Source organism: Notamacropus eugenii, chromosome 4 (assembly GCF_028372415.1).
Source record: "Notamacropus eugenii isolate mMacEug1 chromosome 4, mMacEug1.pri_v2, whole genome shotgun sequence".
Classification (NCBI taxonomy): domain Eukaryota; kingdom Metazoa; phylum Chordata; class Mammalia; order Diprotodontia; family Macropodidae; genus Notamacropus; species Notamacropus eugenii.
In genome coordinates, this window is record NC_092875.1 from 164,291,335 (window position 1) to 164,313,342 (window position 22,008).

General features: G+C 38.3%; 1 protein-coding gene across 1 annotated transcript in view; it reads right to left on the reverse strand.

The window, feature by feature from the left end:
- Positions 1-200: 200 nt before the first annotated feature.
- Positions 201-22,008, reverse strand: part of LOC140502372 (Y+L amino acid transporter 2-like) — a 30,224-nt gene continuing 8,416 nt past the window's right edge. The window contains 9 exon segments of the mRNA XM_072606584.1: positions 201-300; positions 332-439; positions 3,601-3,605; positions 4,141-4,292; positions 10,779-10,847; positions 10,850-10,872; positions 12,439-12,542; positions 16,679-16,802; positions 20,623-20,767. Of these exon segments, the coding sequence (XP_072462685.1) occupies positions 201-300; positions 332-439; positions 3,601-3,605; positions 4,141-4,292; positions 10,779-10,847; positions 10,850-10,872; positions 12,439-12,542; positions 16,679-16,802; positions 20,623-20,767 (830 nt within the window).

Here is a 22,008-nt window from a genome sequence, read left to right on the forward strand (position 1 = left end):
AATAGGAGTGGAAATGTGACATGGTTAGTCCTGAGGTTTGGAAAGATCAATTTGACAGATGAGTGGAGGATGTACTCAAGTGGAGAGAAAGCTGAGACAAACAGACTAAACAGAAAGCTACTGCAATAATACAGGCATGAGTTTTCCATTTACCAATAGTGATTTCAGAATGGGATTTTTAAAGACCAAATCATGGGATCTCATGGGAATTTGAGCTCATGTTTCTTATCATAGAACCTTTGGAGACATGGAGGTCTCTTCTCAGCTGATAAATACACTCCCAAGAAATATACAGGTATTTAAATAAACTCCCAAGATATATATAGGTATTCCAGACAAACCAGTTCCAATTCCAATGAAAAAATTAATAGTGTCACTGTAGAGAGGTATAATCACCAGGAAAAGAGTACACAGGCAATAAACCACTGGAAAGAAAAGGCTGAGGTATTATAAAAGGTATTAAAAGGAAACAAAAAAAATGGAAGAAATTAAGTAGAGGGGGGAAAACAACCTTAAATTGCTATTTTTCTAACTAGGGTTTATAGACCTAGGGAGATTACCAAATGCTAGATACCTCTCTTCTCCCCACAGGCTCTCACTCATGTTCCCACCCCATCCCTCAATGAATGTTAAGTAGGTTATAACACTGATGTATAAATGAGAGGAATAAACCCAATGGATCCATAAATGTTATGACCTCAAACTGGGGCAGCTCTCATGTCCAAATTAGATTATTACTGTTAAATTAATCAATGGTGTCACAGGAGATAGCCTAAAGAGAACTGACTGAAAAATGAATCAGTCAAGGGCCATTTATAGATCTGAATTAGCCTTGTCAACACTGACATTTCTAACTTGATTTTTAATCTCCACTTAAATGAGAGAATAACTGGGTGATGAGAAAAATATGAATGATAATATGTGCATTATAATTAAAAAATATAAATCATTTGATTGTTGATGTATTACCACATTTATTATGTTCTCCTGTCTCTGGAATCTGAGAAAAAATAGACAGGGATTGTCTAATGTTATTGTTTAAGCTATTAACAAAAGCTGGATCTCAAATTGTATTTAAACAGCAATTATCAAAACCACTTGGCACTGGCTAAGAAATAGAAGGCTAGACAAGTGGAATAAGCTAGGTACTCAAGACACAGTAGGCAATTAATATAGTAATCTCCCGTTTGATAAACCCAAGGACCCCAGCTTCTGGGATAAGAACTCACTGTTCGACAAAAATTGTCGAACTGGATAACAGTGTGACAGAAACTAGGCATAGACCCATGCCTGACACCCTACACAAGAATAAAGTCCAAATGGGCACATGATCTAGGTATAAAGATTGATATCATGGACAAACTGAAGGAGAAAGGGATAGTGTATTTATTAGATTTATGGAGAAGGGAAGAATTTTTGACTAAAGAAGAGATAGAAAGCATTATGAAATGCAAGATGGATAATTTTGATTACATTAAACTGAAAAGTTTTTGCACAACCAAACCCAGTGCAACCAAAATTCGGGGGATATAGTATATTGGGAAAAAATTTTTATAGCTAATCTCGAGGATAAAGGCCTCATTTCTAGAATATATAGACAACTGAGTCAAATGTACAACAATACAAGTCATTCCCCAATTGATAAATAGTCAAAGGATATGAACAGGCAATTTTCAGAGGAAGAAATTAAAGATATCTATAATCATATGAAAAAATGCTCTAAATCACTTTTGATTAGAGAGATGCAAATCAAAACAACTCTGAGGCACCACATCATACCGATTAGATTGGCAAACATGACAGAACAGGAAAATGATAAATGCTGGAGAGGATGTGGGAGAGTTGGAACACTAATTCATTCTTGGTAGAATTGTGAGCTCATCCAACCATTCTCGAGAGAGGTTTGGAACTATGCCCAAAGGGCTACAAAAATGTGCGTACCCTTTAAGGGTCCCATATGTACAAAAATATTTATAGCAGCACTCTTTGTAGTGGCCAAAAACTGGAAATCAAGGGGATGCCCATCAACTGGGGAATGGCTGAATAAATTATGGCATATGAATGTAATGGAATACTATTGCACCATAAGAAATGATGAACAAAAAGACTTCAGAGAGGCCTGGAAAGACTTATAAGACCTTATACTGAGTGAAACAAGCAGAGCCAGGAGAACTTTATGCACAACAATGACCACAGTGTGTGAGAGGTTTTTTTCTGGTAGACTTGGATCTTCATAGCAATGCAAGGACATTAAAAAAAAAAAATCCCAATTGTCTTCTAAGGCAATATGCCTTCCACATTCACAGAAAGAACTATGGAATTCAATTGCAGAACGTAGCAGATCATTTTTTTTTTGTTTTGTGTTTGTGTGTGTGTGTATTATGTTTTGGTTTGTTATATGATTTCTCCCATTTATTTTAGTTCTTCTACACAGCATGACTATAATGAAAAAGTATTCAATAGGAACGTATGTGTAGATCCTTTATAGAATTGTATGCCATCTTGGGGAGAGAGGAGGGTAGGGGGTAGGTAGAAGAAAAAAAAATCTAAGTTTTATGGTAGTGATTGTAGAGCATTAAAAATAAATAAAATGAAAAAAAAAAGCTGGGTACAAATTTGCATAGTTATTACCAAAAGTGTTCAGTATACTTAAGTTTATATTTAAAAGTATATGTCTCCTGATAAATTTTGGAAATGACACCATAAAAATGATCTTCTGTGTTCCTATCTTACCACAAAAGTGATATCATTAATGGAGAAACAAATGAATCCATTTCTCAGAATGAAGAAATAACTGAGAGATTACATGCTATGCTGTTAAAGAGGTGCCTGAGGCAAGTGATTTATATGTGGACACATGACTAGTAAGCGTCAGAGGCAGGAATCTTGACTCTAAATCCAACACGACTTCTATTACGAAACATTGCCCATTTTTCAGTCTTGTTACTGATTCATGTAAGCAGTGGGCTGAACTAAATACCTGAGCAAGAAACTAGCAAACCAAACTTTCTCAGAGGCAAAATCATTTTTCTCTTCCTAGAAATTTATGTTGATTTTGGTAGTTCTTATTTAGCAATTAGAAGTGTTTAAGGAAATAAACTAGTTTTATGGTGTATAAGGATCTGTGTCCATATTATCTGGTTTTTAAGGCGTCTTGAAGGAGATATAGAGTTCTTTCCTTCTTCGATTTCATGACCTTCTCCCTCTACAATTCTTCTTCCCATATTTTCCTTTCAATCGACTTTTGTATTCTATCCTATTCCTTCATGTTCTTTTATTAACTCTTTTCCTTCATACCTCTTATCTCTGATGTAGTCTCCCTTTATCGGTTCATCTACTTTCAGAAAACTACTTGTATGTTATTTCCCCAAATCAATCCTTTAATTAAAATTAAGCTTTCCTTTTTTGGGGTGGTGGTAGAATAGACTACTAAAGGAAACAAAGAATGAAATGCACTACAAAAAATAGAATGAATGTCATGTGTTTGCTGAGAGCTAGGTGGCACAATGAATAAATAGAGTGCTATACCCAGAGACAGGAAGAGCTGCGTTAAAATCCTGCATCAGACAGTTACTAGCTGTATGACCCTAGGCAAGCCACCTAACCTGTTTGCCTCATTTTCCTCAACTATGAAATGAGGATAATAATAGTATCCACTTCATAGGGTGGTTGTGAGGATCAAATAAGATAATACTTGTAAAGTGCTTAGCACAGTATCTGGCATGTAGTAGGCACTATATAAATACTATTATTGTTGTTAATTTCTGATTATAAAAGAAATCTCAGATGTGCCCACAAAATTTTATTTTATTTTTTAAGACTGCATCTCCTTATCTCATCCACACTGGAAGTTCAAGGGCTACTCATAGGGCTACTCTGATTGATACAGGTTTGACCTGCTCCCCTTCTGAGAGCTCATTATATTCATGCTGAACGTAGTGTAGATACCCTCTCCTCATGGGTCGCTATAGTTTGGAATTCCTGAGTCTGAAATCTCCTAGCCTGACTGTCCCGACCCTCCCTCCACCCAGTAGCTGTGATTACAGGTGAGAGCTACTTTCCCAAATACGTAGTTTTCAAAGGAGCAATTTGTGTACCAGACACTCAGTTGTAAAGAATTGTTCGATAAATTTTACTCACTTTGATTGGCCTTGGCCTATTGGGCTCTAAATATCTCAGGTACATTAATCCTGCAATAGATAGCCTGAAAAATAGCCAATAGCTGAATGAATAGTAGTTTATGAGTTGAAAAACATCTTCCACCAGGAGATAAAGCAATGTTGTCAATCCGTATAAAAGTTTTAAAAATCCATTAATAGGGTCAGCACAAATGATAATAACTGAAATGAATATAGAACTTTGAACATATTGTACCATTGGATCTTTCCAAAAGCCCTGTGAAGTAGGTCCTATAGGAGGATTTCAGCCTGCAATTATCAGCGATGTAAGGACTTCCTTGGTGTAAAAGCTCTCCACTCTGATACAAAACAATCAGAAAGCCCTAAAACACTTCAATAAACTGCTTTCTCCATCAAAGACACTGGAACAACCATAGTTTCAGTAGTGCCCATAGAGGAGCACTAAATAAATTAAAGATGGGAAAAGCAGCCAGATTTGACTAAGTGAATATAAAGGAAATTTGTGCTAAAGATGAAGCATCTGTGAGAGAGTTGAGGACATGATATACAAGATATCTGAAGGAGGAGAAGATGTCAAAGGAACATTAACAAATGGCAGACCTTAAATACTGAAAGAAAAGATGACTAAGGCCGTCGATAATTACTCGTCTATCTGCCTCTTCTCCCATCTGCACCAAATCTTAATGAGAATCATAAATGCACAAACAAGTACATTTTCAATGAAGGTAACAGTTAGGGAACTAGAGGGCTTTCACAAGCAGTATTCAACAACAGATCACATCTTTATCATTCCACAGTTAATGGAAAGATGCAGAGAGAAGCAAATCCCATTTTATTAATTGTGTATTGATTATGAAAAAGCATTTGATTTGGTAGAACAAAATACTTCTTTTTAAGCTCTTTTACTACAAGATTTCAGGAGATGAAGTATATTGTGAGAGCAACAGCAAAGAGGCCCATGTCATTGGATTGCAAAGTACAGGGGAGAAGTAAGGTGAAGGAAAACTAGAAAAGTAGGAATGGAAGGGCTTTGAATGCCAAACAGGATTTTATATAGATCCGAGAAGTGACAAGGAGTTACTAGAGTTTATTGAATAGCGGGGATATGGTCAGATCTGCACTTTAGGAAGATAACTGGACAGCTGAGAGGAGGATGGGCTAGAGGAAGTAAAGATGCGAGGCAGGGAGACCAACCAGTAGGCTATTGCAATAGTCCAGCCTTGAGGTGAAGAAGGTCTGCACCAGGGTGGTGGCAATGTTACCTATAGATTATATCCAACCATATGTATATCTGAGACAGACTATGTAGATGAACCATAATCTGGAGCTCAGAATTGAATTGGAAGGGGAGAGCAGACTGGATTGCTCTAAGGAAATTTCAAAGGTCTTTCATTGATCCCTCATGACAGGGAAGGCCCATCTTAATGCTAACATTTTTCTAGTGTTGCCATATGACAGCAAGACAGGGAACACCACTGTCTCTGAAGGACTAAAAATAAGTATCATACAGAAAGCAATAATGATCATGATGATGATAGCATTTGCATAGGACTTAAAGGTTTGAAAAGTGTTTTATAAATATTAACTCATTTGATCCTTACAATGATCCTGGGAAGTAGGTGCTATTATTATCTCCTTCTTACAGATGAGGAAACTGAGGCAGACAGAGGGTAAATGGCTTGCCCAGGGGCACACAGCTAGTAAATATCTAGACTTGAACTCAGGTCTTCCTGACTCCAAGCCCAGTGTCCCAGTCACTGCAATGGAGATGCACAAGACGGGAGTATGCAGGCTGTGACATGTAACCAAGAAGGGATTCCAAAGAAGGAGAGGGGTAAAGGACATTACCAAGGAGTTGGATATAGAAAGGGAAGATGGACTGATCATGCGGCAAGAGCTAAAAATAACTGTTGGACAGCCGCAGTCCTCCACTGATCCCTTTGAGAAAATGGAGGGAGGAAGGCCTCCAACCCTAATGAACCTCTTTGGGACAAAACTTTGTGTGGACATGGAAAAGAGTTTCACAAGGACATATAGTCTTGGACAGCTCCTGATTTGTGTCTTTGGAGAGAACTTCTGGATTGATGATATCATTGATCCATTTGGGTATCACTTATTTGGTTTATAGTTCCTGCCTCATCTCTTGGTAGAGAATGCCATGGATAGGGGGCTCATGCTCTCTTTGCATACATGCATGATTCCTGCAAACATTATGCACTCGATCTGGGAGAACAAGGAGTGTCAGAACCACATGTGACTACTGCTACACAAGCCTATGCATGTATCTTTGCTTCCTGTCTAAAATACTCTTTTCCATCCTTCTTGTCAAATTGTCTGTTGTTATGTGGACTGGAACTTGTCTCTAACCTGTGGATGGCTGGAGTGGAACAGAGCAGGATAGAGACAGCAGTCATAAATCAAACAGAATTTTAATTTCAAAGTGAAAATTTTAATTTTCAAAGTGCAGAACAATTTGCAAGCAAGGACACATGTGCTGGAGCCTTGCCTCTAGAGGGAGGGACCCAAAGCAGAGTGGGGAGATCTCCATACTTGACTACACAATGAACTGTTTGATTCTTAGCAGGGCTTCATTACTGGAATATGGGTACTGAAGGTTCTTGTCCAAGCTCAGAGAATGCCTGGTGCTGGTATGAAATAATTTTGGGATTTTGCTGTGACTGAGATCATCCAGAGGGTGAGTGCAAAGGATTGTTGTTATGCCAAGCTCAGGGCACAGCCTACTTTCTGGGCTTTAGCTCAGCAAAACAGGGTATCGCCTAATATATTTCTTGACACTATCAACTCCATCAATATCCAGATCAAAATCTACCTCTTGGAAACCGTTCTGAATCACTTCAATCTTACTCTGCCTTCCCTGTTGAGTTTGTCTATACTTTTCCAGGAACCATCTTATCCAACATTACCTGTAACTATTTGTCATTCCATGTAATGCATATATGTTTTGTCTCTCTCATCTAGATACTTCCTCCCACCCCTGATGCACCCTCTAGACAGGCAGAGTGGTATAGTAGATAGCTGACTTCAACATTAGAAAGTTTAGGTTTCAAGGTTTTAAGTCCTACTTCTGTCTATGTGACCCTGGGTAAATTAGTTAACCCATTAGATTATGAATTCTGAAGGACAGGGACTGTCTTCTGCCTTTCTTTGTATCCCCAGCATTCATCACAGCCTTAATAAATGCTTATTGACTAACCGATTGAATTAACCTCCCTGGGACCCAGGCAATTCTCTAAGAACAGTTGTTGATTTGCATTGGTAGAGGAATTTTCCTTACTAGAAGTCCTCTCCCCAATCAATCTGTCTATTAGGGCAGACCATGTTTTCTATTCTTTTATCTATCTTCTCTCAACACTGTAGCACCAGTACCATAATCTACACAGTACAAAATCTTTTATTAATAGGAATTAATTTCATAGAAATGAAAAATTCCCCATCATTAGTTGTTCTAAGAGTCATATAGTAGGGATAACTTTAAATTTTTCTAAAAGAAATACTAGACTAGTAGAAATATATAAGCTATAGTTCTCTATTATGCAACACAGAGGACAGAAACGAGCATTGAAATGTCAGAGTTATGTGCGTGACGCATGAGTCACAGACCTGAATTTCCCCCTGTCCAAAGGGAATAGAAGAGGCAACCGCTATGGCTTGGCAAACTCCAGTTAATCAGAATAACTTGCTTTAAACACTCCTGTTAAGAGGAATACGTTTACGTTTATATTAAAAAAGAATTGTGATGTTCCTCAAATAATAGCAAAACTAACGTACAAAGGGCAACTTGCGAACTACCCTTCTTTTTCCTTTTTGAGACAATTGAAGTTAAGTGACATACCCAGGGTCACACAGTTACTAAGTATCTGAGGGAGAGCTACCTTTTCAAAATTAAAATACATAGTCTTTATTTCTTTTTATCAATTGGCAAATAATGGAAGAGTATGGTTGCATATGCCAGTGCTTACAACTTCTTTTTTATGCCATTTTGTTTAATTATGCATGAGGCTGGGGGTTTATTGTTTGTTTATTCTAGGATTGGTTTTGTTGGGAGAAATAAGTTTATTCCCTTAAAGATGATATTCCATAGCTTCACATGTAAGATATATAAGCAAGTTTTCCCAGTCAAGAAAGATGAGACAGTCCTTAAGCCTGAGTCTCCAAAGCTGTGGGAAACAGGCTGAGTTGAAAATAAAATCACAAGTGACAATATCTTAGATTTGGGAAAGAATCTTAGAGATCACATAGTCAAACCTGTAGCTCTAACTATGCAGGGATCTTCACTACAATATCTTGAACAAGAGGTCATTCAACCTCTGCTTGAAAACTTCCAATAACAAGGATATTCAGTACTTCCCAGGGAAACATTACAGGTATTTGTAGGATTACATTTACAGGTATCTATATCTATATCTATATATTTATATTAGCAGGGCCTGAAGTCAGAAAGACCTGACTTCAGATCTGAACATAGACTTATTATCTGTGTGACCCTGGATAAGTCACTTAACCTGTTTGTCTCAGTTCATTTATCTGTAAAAGGAGCTGGAGAAGGAAATGATAAACCACTTCAGTATCTTTGCCAAGAAAATCCCAAATGGGGTCACAAAGAATCAGATATGACTGAAACAACGGAACAACAACAATATATGAAAAAATTCCCTAATATCTAGCCTCTCTGCATCATCCAACTGTTACCCCTGATTTTGTCCTCTGGGGCCAAGCAGGGAAAGTTAGATCTCTCCTCTATATGACATCATTTCAAAAGCTTAAAGATAGCTATTTTATTTTTTTAAGTTTTTTCTTCTCCAGGCTAACCATTGCCAGTTCCTTCCACCGATCTTTATCAGACATGGAATCCAGTACCTACTCAGTTGCCCTCTTCGATCCAGAACATTTAAAAAATCATATGTTAATAGCATCCCTAGAAAGTGTCTAGAGTTGCAGAGAAAGTTCTCCAGAGAGCCTTCAGTTATTCCAAAGCACTACTCTGTGTGAGATAGGAAGAAAGATCATGGGATCTGGAGTCAGAATATGAGTTCAAATTTCAGTGCTACTGATGAGGGCTGGAAAGGGGGTGTGAGACCCCCACAAAGACCAGGGTACCAAGGGCAGGTCATCTGGAGAAAAATTTACAAACTCAAGCATTGTTGAAGTCAAGGTAAAGATTTATTACGCTTTTCAATGGGCAAGAAGAACTCTTGCAGCCTTAAAGGGGTACAGGGAAAGTTTATATAGGATATTCTATACTTGTGCCAAATATGCTAACTAGGTGTTTTGGGGTGGGATTAGGGAGGGGTTAAGGAGTAGTCAGTTCTTAAAGGAACATGCACTTTTGGTATCTACTGCACAGGCATTTTACCTGTCAGGTCAGGACTGACCAGGAAAAATCAGGCTTCTCTCGTTAGACAAGATTAATGTAAGGGAGTATAGATATGTCTAAGTCTAGAATACATATGATCGGTCAGTGAGTAGTAAATGTCGTTACACAGTTCAGTACACAGCTGGCTCATGCTAATGATTTCTGTAGATGCAGGCAACTATAGCAGGAAAGGAGATAACGGCTGTTGCTAGGGCAGGCTGTGTCCTTGGGCTGCGGAGAAACTGCCTGAGATACTATTTTGAGGCTAGGGAGAAATGTGATTTTTAAAGAGAAACGTGATTTTAGAATTGAGGCCCAAGTACGTGCACACAAGCACCCCATCACCACCATTAAGTAACTTTGGGCAAGTCAGCCTCACTGATCTTTGGTTCCCTCATCAATAAAACACACAAAAAATTGATTAGATAATTTCTGAAGTCCCTTCTAGTTTTAAAGTACTATAGTCCTGTAAGTGACAGAAAAAATGTCCAAGTCAAGGGCCACATATAGACATGACCATTGGCTTCTATGTCTGTCTTATACAGACTGAATCATGAGTTCTGATTTTTTTTTCCTGGTTCCATTTCCAGAAAGGATGGTTAGGACATATACCTTCTGGGAATGGTATGCAGAGCAGTTGCACAAGAGTCAGTCATATCTGACTCTATGTGACCCCATTTGGGGTTTTCTTGGCAAAGATACTGTAAGTGTTTTATTCTAGGATTGGTTTTGTTGGGAGAAATAAGTTTATTCCCTTAAAGATGATATTCCATAGCTTCACATGTAAGATATACAAGCAAGTTTTCCCAGTCAAGAAAGATGAGACAGTCCTTAGGCCTGAGTCTCCAAAGCTGTGGGAAACAGGCTTTTTCCAGCTCATTTTACAGACGAGGAAACTGAGGTAAACAGGGTTAACTGACTTGCCCAGGGTCATAGCTAGTAAGTGTCTGAGGCTGGATTTGAATTCAGGTCTTCCTGACTCCAGGTCTGGTTCCCTATCCGCTGTGCCACCTAGCTGCCTGCTGCAGGGCTAGAGCTGCACATTCATGCCTACCTATCACTCTAAGCACATTAAGTAAATAAGTTCAACTGAAGGTCTTCCCTGGGAAGAAACCCAAGAAGAGTCAGCCCAATGTGCCTCATCCTTTCTTGCTAAATTAAATTTATTTCTTAATTTAATTCTCACATAAATGAAAGAAAATGGAGGGGATGGGAGTCTGTTAAAAATCTGTTTTATGTAATGTAAGAAGCATTTTTACTTACACTGAAGAGCAGAGCAGGAACTGGAGTGAAACAGTTGGCATGTATCATACTAGAGTGGCAGGGGAGGTGCCTTCTCTTGAGCCAACATAAAACAGCCTGGAAAACAGGTGGGGGAATTGGGAGGCTTGGATTGACATTCGCTAGATTTGTTTTCAAACTTTTCTTTTTTATCTTGAGCTTACCAGGTATGAACATTTCAACTCACAAAGGACATAGGAAATGGACTGTAGATGAAACTGTGAACTATTATAGGGAGTTTAGTTTTTTTTTTTAAGTGTAAGCAAATAAAATGTAACTTACATATATAAAGGTAGTGTGTAGTAGTGGATAGAGAGTTGGGCTGTAAGTCCAGGTAGACTTGAATTCAGGATCTCCTGATATCCCTGCTGTCTGACCCTTTCCTCACTCTGTATTTCCCCTGACATTCCCTATCCCTATAAATAGAACACAATAGTAACAAAATTGCTTGTCTCTGTACAAATCTGAACTCTCTTTTGTGAACTTTAAAAATTGTTTCCTTGACTCATTTCTTTCTCCTCCCCGCTTTTTTGCATCACTTATCCCTGCCCACCAACTCTCCTCCCCCACAATGTTTAATTTGTATTATTAACATTTTCTCCATAACTTCTTTAAGTCTGGAAATCAACCAGAGAAAATGAGAGGGGGAGAGAGGAGAGAGGGAGAGAGGGAGAGAGGGAGAGAGAGAGGGAGGGAGGGAGGAAGGGAGGGAGGGAGGGAGGGAGGGAGAGAGAGAGGAAGTTTCATTTCATCAATGGAAATATGTCATCAAACTTGGGGGCTTCCCTAAGGAACTAATTCTCTTTCCCAAAGCTGATCAGCATCCGGAGCACCGGGAGGTGCCCCAAGGAATGACAGAGGTGGGATCTCGTTGCCTCCGAGGCTAGCTCTCAGTTCATCAGCTCATTCATGCGCCCCGCTTCTGCTTCTCCTCTGCTGTAGTAACATTAGTCAGTGAGATGCTGCTCAGTTCACTCTGAACTCTCTCCCACTCAGCCCTTTTGTTCAGCAGTGCTTTTTCTTTTGGCAGTTTCCTTGTCTGCAGCAATCTTTTCGTGCAACACTTCCTCCTTTAGTTGCCTGAAGACAAAGGACACTTTCCTTTCAGTCCTGAAAGGAAAATTAGATTCTGCTTTCACAAGGGCCACAGTCGCATAGAACTAAAGAGGGCCATGAACGCTCCCTGGTCCTCTCTCGACTATGCCCTTCCTCTCGAAAGCCCCCAAATAAGTCTGCAACGTAAAACGTGACCGAACACTCATTGTGCTTTGCCACTTTTTGTTCAGTTAACGTGATGCAACATAGAAACTATGGGTTTCTGTTAGATTAGCTTTAAAAACAACACAAAAAATCTTATTGGGGGACATTCAAGTTCTATTAAATGCCCATTATGTTCAAGGTACAGCTACCAGTTAGAGAAATAGAAAGATGACTGGGAGGTGATGGATCTCCTAGTAGCTCTGGGGCTCTCCTGAGGGAAGGGGTCGCCACGTGCACAGGAATTTGCAGACAATTGCAACAAATTAGAAGAACGAAATCAGTATAAACTATGGGCTAAAGGTTCAGGAAAGGGCAAGGTCTGCCAGGTCTGGGGGGGGGGGCAGGTGAGAGGGGCATTTTGTGGACACCTGGAGCTTTTCCTACCTGGAAGCTGCAACGAGTGATGAATTGAATCCATTGAAACAAGACATGGCTACTACAAGAGGAATTAGCCCCTGAGCATAGTAGAAGACCTTGTTGCCAAATGTCTATTAAAAAATAATAATAAAGGAGAAAAACAGTATAGCAATAAGCATATTTCTTAAAAGTAAAACACACTGAAAAATAATTTGTTAGAATGAATCTCATGAGGAAACTTTTTTAGAAAAGTCACATTAAGACAGAATGGATTAAAATAGAATGGACTGACGAGATTATGAAATGACCAAATTTGCCAAAAAAGCTTGCCTGATACGGCATATGTTAAAGGGAAGTCTGCAAAGGCTGCTCCTTCCATTCTGTTCTACAATAAGATCATAGAATAGGAGACTGAGAGATAGAAGGGACCTTAGTGGCCATCTAGTTCAACACTCTCATTTTACACTTGAGGAAACTGAGGCCCAGAGATGATAAGTTACTTTGAGGCCCAGAGATGGCTTTTCCAAAGTCATACAGGTACCCCAAATCTTCTTCCTTCAAGGGTGTGCTGGTAAATACAGGGGAAATGTACATAAAATTCACTTTAAAGTTTAATCTATTTATTAACATTTTCTCCATAACTTCTTTAAGTTTAGACTGCAGGGATGGGGAACCTGTGACCTCAAGGCCACATGTGGCCTTCTGGGTCCTTGGGTGCAGCCTTTTGATTGAATCCAAGTTTTACAGAACAAATTCTTTTGTTAAGAGTATTTATTCTGTGAAATTTTGGTTCAGTCAAAGGGCCACACCTGAGGACCTAGAGGGCCACATGTGACCTTGAGGTGGCAGGCTCCACACCCCAGTTCTAGACAATCAACAGAAAATAAATCAAGGCTTGATCTGTAGCGTTTGCTGATTTCTGAGGTATAAATGCTCACAATGAATATTTTAAGTTAGCTCTCTTAAGCTGTATGAACTGGGTACAGAAAATCCCTTTATAAAGAACAGCTAGGTTAAAATTAGAATTAGACTACTAATAGCCAACAAAAAGTCTTTGGTCTAAGAAAATGACTTGAGTGCTTGACTGATAATCAGCAAGAATGCTTTTATTTGTAAAAGAAAAGTTCTGAAGCAAGATAAACCAAGATCACATAATAAGACACTATTGCTTTCATCGTATGTACTACTTCTCTGCTAAGTTATCTTATGTAAATAAATATACTCCTAGTTACTTGGTCAACCAATTGACTCATAAGTAATGACATACATTTCTCTAGCACTTAATAGCTTACAAAGCACTCTGGCCAATAGAGGACCACTGAGGCCAAGAATATATCATCACAGTATGATCAGGCATTACCGAAAGGTCAGTTTGACCCATTATGGCCCATTTTCTTTGGTCTGTGAATCAAAGAATGATATACTTCGAATCAGAAGGGACCTCAGAGGACATATCAACTAACTTCTACCTAAATCATGAATCCAGTCTTTAATGTTTGTTTCATGGTTATCCAACTTCTGCTGTAAGTCTTATAACACAGAAAACTAACCCATGAGGCAGCTCATGTCACATGAGCACCTGGGTCCTAGAAATACTCGTCATGCTACTTGTAGGACTATCTTAAGGAGACACAGAAATAGTGACCCTTTTTTTTTTTATCATTTCTTATTCTGTCTTGTTTCTGTTACCATGATATGAAAGAAAAAAATAATTGCAACATGGGATTGTAAGATTTAGAGTTGGAAGAGACCTTGGAAATCCCCTGGCTTCATTTTATGGTTGAGGAAACAGGTCCAAAGAAAGAAGGTGGTTTTTGAAAGATCATTTAGGTAGTATGTAGTAATCAGCTGATGTGGAATTTGGATCTAGGTTTTCTGATGCAAGAACCAGTAATCCTTCTGCCACACTGCCTTGAAATCATAACTTCCTGCTGACCCAAAATCATGACAAAAGCAAGTCCAGGAAGTTGGTGCCTGAAATTGAACTCAACAAACATTGATTAAGTATTTACTATGTTAAGGCCTTTGAAGGATGGGATTGTTTCATTTGTGACTTTTATGACATCTAGCACAGAGCTTTATGTAAATAGGAGGCTCTGAGTCCATGTTTATTGAACAAATTTATTTGTTTCAAGTGGGTGAGTGCAAAGAAGAAATTATACCCTTCTTTGGGGGAAGAGAACACAGCACATGCACAGAGAAAGAAAGATAAAATAATCTTAGGAGTATGGGTTAAAAACTAGGGACACTGAGTACATAGAGAGAGAATCAGGAAAGACTGATGGTAAGAACCAGTTGGCACCTGAGCTGAGACCTGAGAGATTTGAGGGATACTAAGGGTGAAGGGAAGAAATAAAACATTTTAGGCATGGAGCTTGGATATGAGAGATCAAAGATCAAGTTCATAAAATAGCTATTCTAGGAGGTCTTCACCTTTTTTTTTTTTTTTTTGGTCCTTGACCCCATAGGCAGTCTGGTTAAGACTTCTAAGAACAATAATATTTTTTAGATACATAAAATACAAAGGAAACCAAGTATATGAGAATACAGTTATTAAAATAATAAAAAACAAAAAATTCATGTCCTTCTTCCTATCCCTCCCCCCATGTTAAGATCTCCACAGCTAGATGTTTACTTTGGAAGAAACAAAGAATGAGTGAAGGAGAGTAGTATGAGAAAAAGCCTGGAAAGGTAGGTTAGAGTCATATTGGTTGAGTTTTAAAACCCAGGATAAGGAATTTATATTTTGTCCTCTAAGCAATAGGGAGTCTAGGGCAGCTAGATGATGCAGTGGATAGAGTGCAGGGCCTGGAGTCAGGTGGACTCCTTTTCCTAAAATTCATCTGGCCTTAGAGACTTACTAGCTGTGTGACCCTGGGCAAGTCACTTACCCCTGTTTGCCTCAGTTTCCTCATCTGTAAAATGAGCTAGAGAAGGAAATGGCAAACCATTCTGATGCAGTTTGAGGGTGGGTTCAAGGACCCCTCAAAGACCAGAATATTGGACAAGGTCATCTGGGATGAATTCACAGACTCAAGCATTCTTTAAGTCAAGTTGACAAAGATTTATTTTTACCCTTTTCAGGAGGCAAAAGTTCTTAAGGAACCTGTGAACTTAAAGGGGTATAGTTAAAGTTTATATAGGATAAATATAGTAAAACATGTGCCAAATATGCTAACTAGGTGATGTGGGGTGGGACTAGGGAATGGTTAAGGAGTGGTCAGTTCTTAAAGGAGTGGTCATTCACTTTTTGTATCTACTATGCAAGTGTTTTACCCAGAGTTCACCAGGAAAAGCCCAAGGGGGAGCCACAGGGAGGTATGGGTTTAGGCCTGCTATTAAGTCAACTGGCTGTGAGGATTGGCTGAGGATTTCTCAGTCTGCCACCAATCAATCAATATCTTGTTTGACAAGCTAGATATAGGGAGTATACATATGCCTGAAGTCTAGGATATACATAATGAGGACTCCAGGATGCATATAATGAGGTAGGGAGTTAGAATAGATAATCCATTGAGTACAGGATATCTTTACGAGCTACTACAAAGCCAATTCACACTAATAATTCTTGCTGGTGCAGTTTGTTACTATAGCGGGGAGAGGTATAAGTGTGTTGCTGGAGCCCACTCATGAGTAATTGCTAAATCATACATGAGGATTCTTGTGGACTACATAGGCATAGCATCCTTGGGTTGGGGAGAAGCTGCTAGGGATAATGTTTTGAGTCTAAGGAGAAATGGGATCTTGGAATTGGGGTCTAAGCACAGACACTCAAGTACGCCAACAATTCCAGTATCATTTCCAAGAAAATCCCCAAATGGGGTTACAAAGAATTGGGCATGAATGAAATAACAAAATAGCAAATAAGGAGCCACTGAAGATTTTTAATATGGCGCTAACAAAGTCTTGCCTGTGATTTAAGGATTTTATTTGGCAGCTGTGATTTGTGAGAGATTAGAAGCAGAAAGATGAATTAATAGGATGTCTTATCATGAAAGATAATAAGGTGGTGAGGGCCTGAACTAGTGTAATGGTGGGGCCAGTGGAGAGAAAGGGACAGATGTGATAGAAACAATCGACTTGACTTGTTGACTAATTGGCAGCAGGGGTTGATGATGGAAAGGGCCATGGATGATTCTAAGGTTGCAAACCACAGTAATTGGAAGAATGGGGCTACCCTCATCACACATATGAAAACTTGGGGGATTGGCATATTTAGGAGAAAAATAATGAATTCTATGATGGCAGTTCACATCTGAAGACTCACCACTGCTACAGCATCACTTCCCAGAACTACTGACATGTCCAGGACTATATAATAAGTCACATTAGTCAGCAAATCAATGATGGTGACAATGGGCATGGATACTGCAATTGCCAATGGCAGGTTCCTAAGAAGGAGAATGTAAAGGACACAGTAGTTGTAATTATTTTTAACTAGTAAAGAATTTTGATCAACTCTTAAGCATCTGCTATATTTAAGGTACTGTGGGTGATGTAGTGATAAGAATTTGAAGACCTCTCAATTCAGTAGAGAGAATAGGACATAAACACAAATAACCACGGAAAAACTGGAATGAGATAAGTCAATAAGAAATGTAGAAATAAAGTGCTATATGTTTAGAGGAGAGAGAACACTATCTCCTGGACAGCTCAAGGAACGCTTCATGAAGAAAGAATATTTTAAGTGAGCCTTGAAGGATGGATAGGATTTTAGCAGGCAGCTGTGAAAATGAGGGACATGTTTGGTTGATAAATCAGTTTAATTGTAGCAGATGGGAGGAGGGAGTAGGGTGAGCTAAGACTTAGGTTAAAACCATATTGTTGATGTCCAGAAGTGCTGGACTAAGGAGTTTAGACTTTATCCAGTAGGTAGCAGGTTCATCAAATGTGATGATCAAGCCTGTTAATCTGGAAAATTAGTGTGGTCTACAGTATGGATGAGAAGGAGGTGGTGAGATTGGAGATAAAGAAATGTTTCTTCATCTCTAAAGTCGGGGTATTAATACTGGGCACTTCTCATATCAAATTGTGATTGTGCAGATAATGTCAGGTAAAGTGTAGAGCATTATAGAAATGGAAGAAATTTTTGTCATCGTCTTCATTCAGTTACAAAATTATTACAATATTCCAGCTAAAATAATGAGAGGCTGTGAGAGCCTGAATTAGGATGGGGACAGATTTGAGAGCTATTGAGGAGATAGAATTTGATAGGACTTGGTGCCTGATTAGATATCAAGGGTGGGAGAAAAGGGAGAGTCAAAGATGACTTAGAGGTTATGAGCGTGGGTAACTTGAAAAATGAAGGTGCCATTGAAAGAATGTAGGAAGTCAAGAAGAGGGACAGGTTTCAGAAGAAATTGATGAACCCAATATAAGCAGACATATTTTGATCAATACTGTGAGTCTTGTTGTATACTACCATATTTCTCTCTAAAAAGTTCATTCTGACTAATCTCAACAATCATGTAATAGAGTATTTCCTTAAAGATACAGTAACATTGAACTTGATCATTTGTTTTGCTACTTTTTTTTAATTTAATGAGCACAAAGTGGTAATGTTACATTGTCTTGATGTATATTTCTCTGTGAATTTGAGACTACAAACAAATTTTCTTGTGATTATTAATAATTTGTAATTCCTCATTTCAATTTAACAAGCAAATTGATTAATTACCAATGGATAGCCTAACCGCTGGGACCAACATCATCACTAAGGATCCTCCTTTTTTTTGTCCCAGACTGCCAATGTATAACCTTTTCACAAGGATTATCCCCAGAAGCAATTTGGGGAGGCCATCAACCTTCTCCTCCAACCTAAGTCCAAATACCTCACTTCCCTGTTCTTGTCATGCTGGATGCTGAGATTTCCTCTAGTGCCATTTTCTACCAGGAGTATTTTAGAACTCTATTCTATTCCGTTGCTTGGATCTACCATCTTCTTGTACCAGCCTTTGCTTCTTCCTCAGGGCACTTGTCATTTGTCCTCCTGTTTGTCTACCAGAAGTCAAGTACCACTTAGTGTTTCTGTCTGTCATTTACTGAACCCTCCTTTACGTGTTCCCTCCCCAAGTTAGACTGTGAGCTTTTTGAGAGCAGAGTTTGTCTCATTTTTCTACTTGTATCCCAAGTAGTTGAGAGGCAGCATGGCAGTATAGTTCCTGAACCTACATGTCACCAGAACACTACCAAAAATGGTCCGCACTAGATTAAAGTGTAATTGAGAATTATTTAACAAAATAGTAAAATACAATAAACATGTAATAACATTTAAATACTAAACTAATATGTAGTCCACAAGAATCCTCATGTATGATTTAGTGGCCCCATTTCAGCTTGACCACTGATGTAATTAGTGGACAGTCTAAGAGCACAGGTTTCTGTTCTGACCGCTTTCACACATGCTGGTCATGTGACCCGGAGCAAGTCACTTACATTCTTTGTACTCTAGGCAATTTTCTAAGAACATAAGTAGTGCAGAAAGTGCCAATCTGCTATAGTAGATTTTCTTCTCCTGGCAGTTCCCTATACCAAGGAAATCACAGGTCTAGTCCCTATCCCCTGTTTCCAATGCTTAGCCCTAATAAGCTCTTATTCAACGCTTTCCCATCCCATTCTACCTACTGTGTACTAGACACTGGAAATACAAAGGTAGAAATGAAACACTCTCCTCATTATATTACATTCTAATAGAATATAATTTCTAGTACTGGAATTTTCCTCTTTTAGAAACTGCTTATATCATTTGTCCAATATTCAATTAAACAGTGTATTATCCACTCATAGATATGTTCTTTTCTTATAAAATCTAGAAGTTAGATCTCCATCATGTTTATTTACTACATATTTTTCCACAATATATTTTCTTTTAATTTTAGATATTTTTTTCCTTCAATAATATTCTTTTGTCTTTATGTCATGGAGTCTATCAACTGGAACAAATAAACCATTCCTTTTTCTTTGAGGTTTTGGGTTGTTTTTTAACATTAAGATTGTAGATCCAATTAGAATTTATTATTTAGAAAGAATAGCATAGATTCAAACTCTTTTCGTGCAATCCCCTAGTCAATAATTTTTGCCAAATTGAGTCCATTCCTTGGTATTTTTTGTATGGGGGTTTCTCAACTCAAAATTCTAGTTCTGAGTTTTATATTCTATCCCATTGATTCATCTTTCTAGAATTAGGTAGATTTTATAAAAGCAATTGCTGATTTATAGGTTCTTCTTGATATTTTGCCCATTTTGATTGGTATTATTGACATTTTTACTATATTTCTTTGATCCAAACACAAAACCATAACTAGGAATTCTAACAAGGATCTGTACTGACTGAGTTAGCTTTAAATGAGGAGAGATGGTTGTTGAGTGATGGTAACAGAGGAAGGAGGAGTATATCAAATCTTTCTACTGTATGTTAAAGGGTGTATGAAAAAGAAAAGTCAGCTTCAGAGAAGATTCCAAAAGATGTGGTGTCTAGTGGAAAAGGCTAGGTTTCAGTGACACATAAGAAGTTGGAAAAAATAGGAGATGAAGGCCAAAAGGATGAAGAAGAACTTGGTAAAATCTCAGAAGTCAGAATAGAAAGGGAGAGTAGAGGATTATAGAGCCTGGGAGGGTTAGATGGGAGCAGAATGAAAGTTAATAGATTCCCCCCCAACACGCTTATTCTGCACTAATTCTGCTTGTCCTGTGTGGTATGAGTTCTCAGTTCACACATCCTATCAGGGGTGAGCCATGTGAGTGGGAAGGAGAGCCCCAGCAAAGAGGCATCATGGTTAAGTGATGCTTGGGAATAGCAGCCAGGTGGTCAAGGAGGGAAAGAATCAGTCAGGTGATTAGTGTTCCTAGGAAGGAGAGGAGATTGGAAGGATAAAGGGGAGATGTAACCCCTAGGACAAGAAAATGCCAATGTTGGCATCTGGGGCAGATCCCTGATCACCCTGTGATATTTTTTATTCTGTCCACTTATGATTTCAGGATATGCCTCTACTTATTCAGATATTGATTTCTGTTAACAACCATTTTAAAGTAATCTTTGCTATATTGGCTATTGTTTATAATAAAATATCCAGCAATTAATTCATTAATAAAGTTTTATTACAATCAAACAATCTAGAGTTTCCTTGGATTTTGTTATAATATTATTCTTGTAGTAGCTATTATTTGAGGAATTCTACACTTCAGATTTTTATATAATTGTGGATATAGTACCTTTCAGGATTCCTCATTTCCTCAGTGATAAAATTCAGTGTATCCCATCCAGAGTAGGAAAAAAGAGCTGAGTATAGAGCTTGTGCCATAGGTCCCGGGTCACTGGTGGAACCTTCAAATGGATCCTTAAAATTGTCTGTTTCTCCTACAATAATTTAATAAGTCAGTGTTTGGGTATAAGAAAATACATTTCCAGCTGATATCTGTGTGAAGTGAAGGGATAAGTAAAGAAAGGAAGGAAATAAGCATTTATCAAGCATCTGCTGTATGCCAGGCACTGTGCTAAGCACTTTTCAAACATTATTTCATTTTGTCCTCACAAAAACCCTATTAAATGGGTGCTATTCTAATTCTGATTTTACAGATGAGAAAACTGAGGCAGGCAGCCATTAAGTGACTTACCCTGCATCATACAGCCTAGCGCTAGGACTCACTTAGCTTGGGTTCCAAATTAAGATGAAATGAGGCACCCATAAGTTATTGAACAGTGGTAAAGTGGTTTTCTTTACCATTATAGAATAAGGTGTTACAAGGTATGAAGACCTTCAGATGTTGCAGAGTCAGAGAGGCATCAAATCCATGTGAATGGGAATTTTTATGACTTCAGATGACTAGGAAATTGTGTCAAGGAAGGTGGGGATCAGTTAAGTCTCAGCGACATCTTCATTACTTTTAAGGAAAATTAATCCCTAGGATTTAAAGGAGCTCTGGTCCTGTTATAGGGGTACATGAACTATTTCTGGCCATTATACTCATGGCCCTATGAAAAGGCAATGAGAGAAGTGAATATCTTTAGGTTAATAATGGTTTTATACACAAAACATGTTATGTATATGATTTATATATGTGTGTATGTGTCAAATATATATTTGATTGTTATAAGGAGTTCAGGAGAGTCAAAGAGGTAGGAAAGAGTTTGCAAGAATATAGGCAAATCATATGTTTTATCACTTTACTGAGAAGTTATAGGCAATTCCCCATATCCTACAGCAACAATCCTAATAGCAGAATTACAGTTATATGATCATAAGACTTGAAGCTGGCAGGGAAATTAGAAATCATCTGTCTAATCCCCTCACTTTCCAAGTAGATGTCATTTGAAAAGAGGTATGAGACTAAGGATATGTAATTTGTGTTGACTTATGCCAACGTGGAATATTTGGAAAGATGCTTTTGAGTTGTGGTGCTAGTGAAGAGTTTTGAATGTCCCTTGGATAGCAAGAATATCAGGTCAACCAATACTCAAAGAAGTTAATTCAGGTTATTCACTAGAAGGTCAAATACTGAAGTGGAAGAGTAAATACTTTGATCACATAATCACAGAAGACTGGACTCATTAGAAAAGACCTCGATGCTGGGAAAGATTGAAGGCAAAAGGAAAAGGGG